Here is a 10,889-nt window from a genome sequence, read left to right on the forward strand (position 1 = left end):
ATCTTCTGAAGAAGAATATCTCCCTTGTCAATAATCTCACGAACAAAATGGAACCTCACGTCAATGTGTTTCGTACGTGCATGATGAACTTGATTCTTTGCTAAATGAATAGCACTCTGACTGTCGCAATGAACATCCACATGGTCTTGTTGAACCCCTAAGTCATCAAGCAACCCTTGAAGCCAGATGGCTTCCTTTATAGCTTCTGTTACAGCCATGTATTCTGCCTCAGTAGTCGACAAAGCAACTGTAGATTGCAGAATCGACCTCCAACTTACTGGACCTCCAGCAATAGTGAATACAAAACCAGTAGTGGACCTACGCTTGTCCAAATCACCTGCGTAATCAGAATCCACATATCCAACAACACATTTACCAGTAACTTTATCCTGCTGGAATAATAAACCAACATCCACAGTACCCAGAATATACTGTAGAATCCATTTCACAGCTTGCCAATGCCCTTTTCCTGGATTATGCATATATCTACTGACAATACTAACATCTTGTGAAATATCAGGCCTAGTACACACCATAGCATACATCAAACTACCAACAACATTTGCATAAGGAATTTGAGCCATGTACTGACTCTCTTCAACAGTTTTAGGAGACATAGAAGCGCTAAGTTTGAAATGAGAGGCAAGAGGTGTACTAACCGGTTTTAAATTTTCATTCATCCTGAAACGTTGTAGTACCTTCTTCAAATACTGCTTCTGACACAGACTAATCTTGCCCTTCGCTCTATCTCTTTCAATTTCCATACCTAGTATCTTCCGAGCTTCTCCCAAGTCCTTCATCTCAAATTCATTACTTAGTTGAGTCTTCAACCTTGTAATCTCCACTTTGCTCTTACATGCTATAAGCATATCATCAACATATAAAAGCAGATAAATGAAGGTTCCATCTTGTAGTTTGCGAAAGTATACACAATGGTCATAGTGACTTCTTGTGTACTCCTGCCCGATCATAAATCGATCAAATCGCTTGTACCATTGTCTTGGAGACTGCTTCAAGCCATACAATGATTTTTCCAATTTGCAAACCCAATTTTCCTTTCCAGCAACCTTAAAACCTTCTGGTTGAGACATATAAATCTCTTCCTCCAAATCACCATGTAAGAACGCAGTCTTGACATCAAGTTGGGCCAACTCAAGGTCAAACTGCACAACCAAAGCCAACAAAATACGAATAGAAGAATGTTTTACTACAGGAGAAAATACCTCATTGTAGTCAATGCCTTCCTTCTGAGCGTAGCCTTTAGCTACCAATCTGGCTTTGAATCTTACATTGTCTTTTCCCAAAGATTCCATCTTTTTGGCATACACCCATTTACAACCAATTGCTTTCTTCCCCTTTGGTAACTGAACCAGCTTCCAAGTCTTATTTTTATGAAGAGATTTCATCTCCTCATCCATAGATTTCTTCCACAACTCGCACTCTGAACTCACGACAGCTTCTTTGTAGGCGGATGGAATATCATCTTCAATAACGGGAAGTGCATATGCCACAATATCAGTAAATCGAGCAGGCTTTCGGATTTCCCTTCTCGATCTTCTGGTTGCAATATAGTCTTGTTGCTGTGGAGGCTCTTGGGTAGGTGCCTCCTCTTCATCATCCTCGTCCTCATCATCAGAATTAACTGTAGGAGTAGTGTTTGAAACATCAGACCTTACTGGAACAACTGGAGTCTTCAGTAACTCCACCTGCTTTGAGCTCCTCATGGTTTTGGTCGCTTCAGTTTCGCCTTCATGCTTGTTCTTATTAACCATAGCAGCCTCATCAAAAGTCACATCTCTGCTTACAACAAATTTCTTCTCATCTGGACACCAAAGTCGGTATCCCTTCACGCCAGTGCTAAAGCCCATAAATAGAGCTTTCTTTGCTCTTGGATCCAACTTGCCTTCTCTGACATGATAGTAAGCAGGACAACCAAATATGTGTAAAAACTTGTAATCAGTACAAGGTTTACCAGACCATACCTCCATGGGCGTTTTGCCCTCGTTCGCAACAGCTGGCAATCGATTAATGAGATGGCTTGCATAAGTAATTGCCTCAGCCCAAAATGCCTTGCCTAATCCAGCATTAGACAACATACACCGAACTTTCTCAAGTAAAGTACGGTTCATGCGCTCCGCCACCCCATTCTGTTGCGGTGTCTCCCTAACCGTGAAGTGCCTCACAATACCCTCATCTTGACAAACTTTCAAGAAAGGATCAGACTTATATTCACCCCCATTGTCTGATCTGAGAGTCTTGATCTTTCGACCGCTTTGCGTTTCAATCATCTTTTTCCACTTCAGGAATATCTTCAAGACTTCATCTTTACGCTTCATGGTGTACACCCATATTCTTCTAGAGAAGTCATCAACAAAGGAGACAAAATAATGGCTACCTCCCCAAGATGCATTCTTGGAAGGTCCCCAAACATCAGTGTGAACATAATCAAGAATGCCTTTAGTGTGGTGAATAGCAGTGCCAAATTTTACTCTAGTTTGCTTACCCAACACACAATGCTCACAGAATTCCAATTTGCATGCCTTTGCACCTTTCAATAAGCCTTGCTTCACCAATCCTTGCAACGCTTTTTCACCAGCATGCCCAAGACGCATATGCCATAACCTCGTGGTGTCTGTGCTATCTGCGTCAGCAGCTTCGGTGACAGCTGCTCCACCAATAATTGTACTCCCCTGCAAGAAATACAAGTTATTTCGTCTTATACCTTTCATCACCACCAGTGCCCCGTACACAGCTTTAAGAACTCCACCCTCCATGGTGATCTTGAGACCCTTGGATTCCAATGCACCCAGTGAGATGAGATTTTTCTTCATATCCGGTACATACCGAACATCACTTAATTCTCTGACTGTTCCATCATGCATCTTCAAACAGATTTTGCCTATCCCTTGTGTTTTGCAGGCATTATTATTACCCATCAAAACAACTCCACCATCCAGCTCCTCGAAATTAGAAAACCATTCCCGAATGGGACACATATGATAGGTGCAACCTGAATCCAAAATCCACTCATTTGAGTGACCATCAGCATATGAACTAGCCAAAGCAAACTCAAAATCATCATCTCCAGATTTTGCAATATTTGCTTCATAACCTGCTTTCTCATTCTCTTTGTTCTTCAATTTGGGGCAGTCTTTCTTCCAATGACCCTTTTGGCGACAAAAAGCACATTCATCTTTAGCAGGAAACTTCCCTCGTGACTTTGAATGAGATTTTCCCCGCTTCCCAGATTTTCTTTCCTCTGTTCGACCCCTTGCAACAAATGCCTCGGTTTGTGAATTGTGAGTCTTCAGTTCCTTCTTACGACACTCATGATTCACCAATGCCGCAGACACCTCATCAAGTTTCACCTCGGATTTTCCATACAACAGAGTAGTTGTCAAATGATCATAATCATCAGGCAATGAATTTAACAAACATAGTGCCTTGTCCTCGTCAGGAATTTTCACATCAAGGTTTGCTAAATCAGCAAGTATTTTATTATAATCATTGAGGTGTTCGTGCATAGAGATACCTGGACGATACTGAAATCGGAAGAGTCGCTTCTTCAAGAAGAGGCGATTTTCTGCGCTCTTGGTCATATACTTCTCCTCCAATTTCGTCCATAACTCCTTAGCAGAAGTTTCCTTCATATACGGGTATTTCAACTCCTTATCAAGGAACGATCGAATAGCAGCACAAGCATGAAGATTAATTCGCGTCCACTGCTTGTCATCAATATCTTCTGGTTTATCTTCCAGAACCATATCCAACTCTTGTTGATACAACACATCCATAACTTCACATTGCCACATACCAAAATTATTAGAGCCATTGAATTTATCAACCTCTAACCTTGTAGTAGTGGTTGGATGTCTATTGGACGAAGACGATGCTGACCCCTTCTTTACAGATTCATCTTTATCTCCAGCCATCTACTCGGCACTATTCACAAATACGGCACTGTTCACAGGTACAATACTGTTCACAGATACTGTAGCAGTTCACTGTTCACGGAACTGTAGCGCCAACACTATTCACGGAACTGGGCTCTAATACCACTTATTGTGCGGAAACGGCATTCAACTGTAAGTGAATAGTTAAACAGAACAGAATAAAACCACTATCAACAAGAACACCAAGATTTATACTGGTTCGGCAATGCCTACATCCAGTTTGGAGACGACGGAGTATTCCACTATAATCAATGAGAACATACAATAGTGTTTATCACTCAATTTCCCAAAGACCCGAATAACCCAAGCTCTCACACTTACAATAGGAAGAGAAAACCAAAAATACAAAGCAAGACAATTTGAGAAAATTCTTCTCTATGCCGAATAGCTTCTTGCTATTTTTCTCTCTTCCTTGTTCTCCTCTACAATGCTTATGGGCTGCACCTTGCTCCCCTTTTATAGCCAAAGAAAAGCTTCTCAAAGACATCAATGGCCAAAGGCCTACCATCAAGTCAAAAGAGTTAGGCACAATTGCATGTAATTTTTGTTTCCCACATGTAGCATGCCAACCAACAATTTTGACCACAAAAGTAGCCGAAATCAATTGTTGGTTTTAGACTACTTTGTTTGAGTCAATAATCAACACTACTTTCACTGTGCGGGATATTTGTCCTTTTATGTATTGATACTGTTTAAAACTTCATTAACACGTATGTACGTTTTGTATGAATAATTATCAATTTCATATCTGCTGTCATAGCTGGATTAAATACAAACGTTAGTAATATTAGTTTTTATCTGGCTCAGTTGCCTGCAAATTGCCTGACTGGAAATGGATGGACCATACCTTAGGCCAAAAGTAAGGCTAAAATTGTTAGCAAGTCACGGTCAAGGTCCCTCCTGAAAGTTGACAGAAGGTGCTAAATTGGTCACCTTTTTGTACAAGAATCTGAAACCGCAACTTATGATAGGAGCTTCCTTCAAACTCTTTGGTGATGATATGTAGGGAGTTTTATATGCATATATTCAGCATTTTGCTAGGACCATGAAAATGTTACCGAACATCCACCTTTATTTACTGAAGTGAACTTAGATAAGCACGGTCAGCAATTCCAGAAAAACCCCAAACCCGACTGGCCGACTCACATGAAACTGAAACATTAAGGTGGCGCGATTCGAAACTTATCATGCAATGCCATGTGGTAAAAGGTAACACATGAGGCAACGCGTGATTCCTTAGTGTTTATGTTTCATGTCAGTCTCCCGCTTTTATAAGGCTTCCATGCACCTAAGCCACCACGTTGTTTGTTTCACAAGTCAATTGTGGGTAATGGTTTCAAAACCCACAGCAAAGCGTGGGCAAATTTTCTTGTTCTCATCAAAACTCTCAAACCCAGGACCGTTCTGTTTTTAAATTAATTGTACATAAGATATAAATCTCACATTAAGAATGTTGATTTCTTTACCAACAAGGCAACAGTAAAGATTAAACATACGAAAGAACATCGTAATTAAATTATTAAATAATACTAAGTAAAAAGGTTGAAATTATAGATCATTATTATATAATATGGTTGAAGGTATGAGAGCTAAGTTTTTGAGATATTTCTTTGGTAAAATAGCACAAACACTTAATAAACACAGACGAAATATACTGTCAACAAGTAGCCAAGTAAGGAAGAAACGACAAGTAGGCTCTAGCAGAGGAGGCTTATGAAGGTTCTATCCCATCTGCTGGAACTTCACACCCTCATAATACAAAACATTTCAAAGAGAAAATGTGACTGCTGAGCACGGTGTATTATTCTTCGAAATCATTTCAATGCGTTCACCTTTGGTGTATGTGAACATGTCTTCGATGAGGACCAAATCTTTCCTCCAGCTGAGGGAATATCTTAACAAGGATTTTCTACATAGTTTTGTAATACCATTTACTCCATCTCTTGCACAACACAAGTGATCCAGTAGCAGTTCCAAAGCCAACAAATCCAACTTCAGCACTAATCAGATCCCAATCAATTCCGTGTGCAGAATTTGAATGTTTTCCTTCTAATGTTGGTGACAACCTTGCTGATCCGTCATCTATGTTACCTAGCGATAATGGTGGCCCATATAATCCTTCATTGCCTGCGAAAGAATCTGCTGAAAAAGATTGAATCTGAGTGCCGGTTGGAATCTTCCCGACTAGTCGATTGTTAGAGAGATTCAGGAATGAGAGGAAATTAAGTTTGGATAACTCTGATGGAATTGTTCCGCTCAATCTGTTGTTCGAAAGGTCTAAGGACTCAAGATGTCGTAGGTTGCCTACGCATGATGGGATTGCGCCTGTGAAAGCATTGTTGGAAAAGTTGAGGCTAAAGAGTGATTTCAGCACTACCAATTCCTCAGGTATTGATCCACTAAACTTGTTGCATGAGATGTCAAGGTAGCAGCTGTAAACAGTTAGAATCTTTACCAATTCCATTTCCAGACCTTTATTGATAATCATTATAGAATCCTGATAATATACCTGATCTAACTTTTGAACTTGAAATCAAAGGTGAGTCATCTTTGACACGGCATCATCTTCTTCATCCATCAGTGCTTTCATGGTTTTCAAACCAAATGATGGTAATTTGCCAGTGAAATTGTTGTCAGCTACGTCAAAAATTGGAAGCTTTGGCCAGGAAGCATTGGGCTTGAAGCTGTTGCAATCAACACCACCATAAAATTTGTTGGAACGCAAGATAAGCTTTGGCCAGTTACAGATACCACCCCTGGATGGAGGAAGAGTACTTCCAGAGAAGATGCCACATCTACCTATGAGACAGATAAGGCAAGTCAAGACGATACCACACTCCGGTACTTAGAAGTTTCGTGGCTACGAGATCATTCTCCCACAATATTTCCTAATGTCATTTGTACTAAATCATTCACTTGTACTCACTAAAGGAAAGCTTGAACCTATGTACTTGTGTAAACCCTTCACAATTAATGAGAACTCCTCTATTCCGTGGACGTAGCCAATCTGGGTGAACCACGTACATCTTGTGTTTGCTTTTGTGTAAACCCTTCACAATTAATGAGAACTCCTCTATTCCGTGGACGTAGCCAATCTGGGTGAACCACGTACATCTTGTGTTTGCTTTCCTATCTCTATCCATTTATATACTTATCCACACTAATGACCGGAGCAATCTAGCGAAGATCACAAAAAGTGACCGTTTTCGCGACCTAGGATCTATCTTGCAAGAGAACGGAGAATTAGATGGAGATCTCAACCATAGAATACAAGCTGGATGGATGAAGTGTAAGAGTGCATCCGGCGTGTTGTGTGACCGTCGTAGGCCACTGAAGCTCAAGGGAAAATTTTATAGGACGGCAATAAGGCCAGCGATGTTGTATGGCACAGAATGTTGGGCAGTGAAGCATCAACGTACACAAAATGGGTGTAGCGGAGATGAGGATGCTTCGTGGGATGTATGGGCACACGAGAAAGGATAAGATTGGGAATGAGGTTATCCGAGGTAAAGTAGGAGTAGCCAAAATTGAAGGAAATATGAGAGAAAATCGGTTCCGGTGGTTTGGACATGTGCAAAAAAGGCCTACTGACGCTCCGGTTCGAAAATGTGACTACGGGACAGAGGTTCAGGGCCGAAGGGGTAGAGGAAGACCTAGGAAAACTTTGGAAGAGACCCTAAGAAAAGACTTGAGTACTTGGATCTAACGGAGGACGTGACACAAAACCAAGCGCAATGGCGTTCTAGGATTCATATAGCCGACCCCACTTAGTGGGAAAAGGCTTTGTTGTTGTTGTTGTTGTTGTTGTTGCAAGATAAGCACACGCAAGCTGGATATGCTTTTCAATAAGCACGGAAAGACATCTGTTATCTGATTGTTTCCCAAGTTTAACACCTCTAACATTCTGCAATTGACTAGAGACTTTGGGAACTGACCACCGATCACATTGCCATTGAGGTCTAGACTTCGTAGACTACATCGCTCAGGAAAATTATCAGGAAGAGTGCCAGAAAGTTTGTTTCCCCTTAAATTAAGGGCTGGTTTGGTATTGATGTGCTTTGAAAAAAAGCTGCTATGAGAATAAGCAGCTGTGCTGTGAGAATAAGCGGCTGTGAAAAAAATCAGCAGAGTGTTTGGTAAACTTTTTTGTAAAAGTGTTTTTGAAAAAAAAAAGTCTGTTAGTGGGTCTTTTCATTAAATGAGCACTGTAACTCCGTGTGCTTTGAAAAAAAGCCAGTTTTCCAAAGCTACAAATAGCAGCTTCAGGTTTTTCCTTTGATTTCAGCTTATTCTCACAGCAGCTTCCAAAATAAGCCATTTTTTTTCAGTTTACCAAACACCTAAACCCCTCACAGCTTTTTTTCATTGGTGCTTTTTTTTTAAGCACCTCACTCCCAAACCACCTCTAAGTACTGCAAGATACCTGTTCCTTGTAGTGAAGCACTGGGGAATCATGCCACTTAACAAATTATTGGACAAATCAAGAACTTGAAGATATGTTGCACGACATACTGATGCTGGAATGATCCCGTGGAAGTGATTGCTTTCAAGAGAGAAGAACACAGTGTACATAAGGAAATCACCAATGTCAGCCGGAATGCTAGAGCTGAAATTATTTCTTGAGTAATCCAGATAAGTGGCCAATCGTGGAAACATTGGAATTGGTCCCTTAAGCTGGTTGGAATGAAGGTCAAACGCAGACAAATTAGAAGTGATATTGAGGAAAGGACCTTCTAGAGTTACCAGAGAGTTGCAAGAAAGATTAAGTTGACTAAGACTACTCAACTTCCAAATCCAGTTGGGTATTTCACCATGAATCTGGTTTGAGGAAAGGTCCAAAGTGCTTAATTTTGATTGACTTCTCAAGAAATCTGGAAATGTTCTCAACTTTCCAAAAGACAATTTCAATGTCGTAAGTTGAGGAAAGGAAGAATGAGAGGAATTAGTATCGGCATAAGTAATCAACAAGCTGTTGTATGACAGATCAAGACTCCAAAGATTTTTTAGTTGTTGAAGTTCATTAAGTGGAAAGGATCCACTGAAGTTGTTTGTGTAAGAACTATATCACAGATCATAGATATGCCAATAAGTTACCAATACTCCAACAATCGAACTGAATGACAAAACTATAAACTCGAATATAAAACCAATGAAAAACATACCTGCAGAACTTGAACTCGAAGAAGCCATAGCAGCTTCACAACCAAACAATCTTCTCCTCTTTAGCAAAACTAGAGAGCTCTCTGAATAATAGGTATTCAATACAAGATGAGTCGTGACTTTGCAAGAGCAGTGATTGAGGTTATATACAACATTAATCCAACTCATTCTCCTATTAGAATTAGTGTTGAACTCTATAACAAAACCTTTTCACACAATGAGTGTACAAGATCAATTAGTGTAGGATCCAAAACCTTTTCATAAAGGAACACTAAAAGCACTCATAATCCTACAAGAAATAGGATTCATACGAACACCTTATCAAGACTTTTCCATTCAAGAATTCATCCAATAGCTAATCCTCTAACATGCTTCATACTCACAATCTAACATTCTCCCACTTGAGTATGAAGACACAATGATTAACAAATGAATCATGGAAGTGATCACCAAGTCCAGAATAAAGCTTTCATCTTCGCATTCAAACTTGCCCATGCATATCAAAATATGGAACTCTCGGACTCTATCTGCACAATCTCAGACCTTATCCAAGAATCACCACATATCCAAATCTGCATTTTGCAATTATACGAAAACAATTACAGTAATGCCAATACTCATTACTCCCACTCATTTAAGCCAATTTCAACTCAATCATAGTCTCAATCTCAGCCTTAATGACAAGAACCATTCAAAACAGAACAGTACACTAAACAGTTCCAAAGTATACTTAGTGAAACCACAACTGATTTACTAGCAAACTCAAACTATTTTATTGCAATACTATCTTTCTGAAACAATTAATCACAAAACGGAAAAATTGAATACAGATAAAAACTAAAACAAAAGTCAGGCTGGAAAGCTAACTAAGAAAAGATACCAGCACATCATAACTAACCTATCTTGAGAAATCTTCAACTGCAGCAACATTAACAACACTGTAGCTTCAAAACAATCTCGAATTTGCTCACTCCCACTTATCAAAAGCTTCTAAAACTCCCATTCTAGTGACATGTGCTTTAAACACATTGTTTGGCAAGGCTTTAGTAAGAGGATTAGCAATCATCTTTTCAATAGACAAATATAGAATTTCGATCTCTCCTTTCTTCACCATTTCTCTGACTTTAAGAAACTTCACATCCATTAGTCTTGAAGCTTAAGTTCTCTTGTTGTTCTTGGGGAAAAACACAGCAGCATTATTGCCACAAAACATCTTTAAAGGCCTTTTAACCGAGTCAACAATTCTCATCTCAGCAACAAAATTTCTTAACCATACTGCCTGTTTCATTCCTTCAAAACACACAACGAATTTAGCCTCCATTGTAGAAGTAGACGTTATTGTTTGCTTAGCAATTTTCCAGGAGATAGCACCACCATTTACCATAAAGATGTTACCCCCAGTTGATTTCCTCTCATCTACATCCCAAGCAAGATCCGAATCTGTAAACCCAACCAATTCTAAAGTATCATTTCTGCCATAAACTAACTTTCTCTGCATGTATTTTAACACTTTCTTTGCAGCCACCAAATGAGATTATCCTGGATTTGATTGAAACCTTCCTAACATTCCAACAATGAATGCTAAGTCAGGCCTTGTACAAATGTTAGCATACATAATGCTTCCAACTAATGAGGCATAAGGCTTCAACTTCATCAATTTGACCTCATTCTCATTCTTGGGACATTGATTTCTAGAAAACTTGTCACCTTTATTAACTGGAACATCTGCCTTATTTCATTTCTCCTTATTAAATCTGTTCAATACCCTTTCAATGT

General features: G+C 39.6%; 1 protein-coding gene across 1 annotated transcript; it reads right to left on the minus strand.

The window, feature by feature from the left end:
- Window positions 1-5,862: 5,862 nt before the first annotated feature.
- Window positions 5,863-9,143, minus strand: LOC114820015 (receptor-like protein 33). Its single transcript, XM_070809131.1, has 5 exons — window positions 9,116-9,143; window positions 8,377-8,686; window positions 7,807-8,046; window positions 7,625-7,640; window positions 5,863-6,450 (listed from the first exon to the last, which is right to left on the minus strand). The coding sequence occupies exons 1-5, from the start codon at window positions 9,141-9,143 to the stop codon at window positions 5,863-5,865; spliced, it is 1,182 nt and encodes a 393-aa protein (XP_070665232.1).
- Window positions 9,144-10,889: the final 1,746 nt, after the last annotated feature.

This window comes from Malus domestica, chromosome 12, assembly GCF_042453785.1.
Source record: "Malus domestica chromosome 12, GDT2T_hap1".
Classification (NCBI taxonomy): Eukaryota; Viridiplantae; Streptophyta; class Magnoliopsida; order Rosales; family Rosaceae; genus Malus; species Malus domestica.

What these genes read in the sequence shown, in the direction of transcription:
- LOC114820015 (XM_070809131.1), bottom strand. Translation starts at nt 9,143, where the DNA reads ATGGCTTCTTCGAGTTCAAGTTCTGCAG. An exon ending in TTCGAGTTCAAGTTCTGCAG is followed by an intron (nt 8,687 to 9,115) that starts GTATGTTTTTCA and finishes TGGTAACTCTAG; the next exon opens with AAGGTCCTTTCCTCAATATC. An exon ending in TGCTTCACTACAAGGAACAG is followed by an intron (nt 8,047 to 8,376) that starts GTATCTTGCAGT and finishes TTATTCTCACAG; the next exon opens with CACAGCTGCTTATTCTCATA.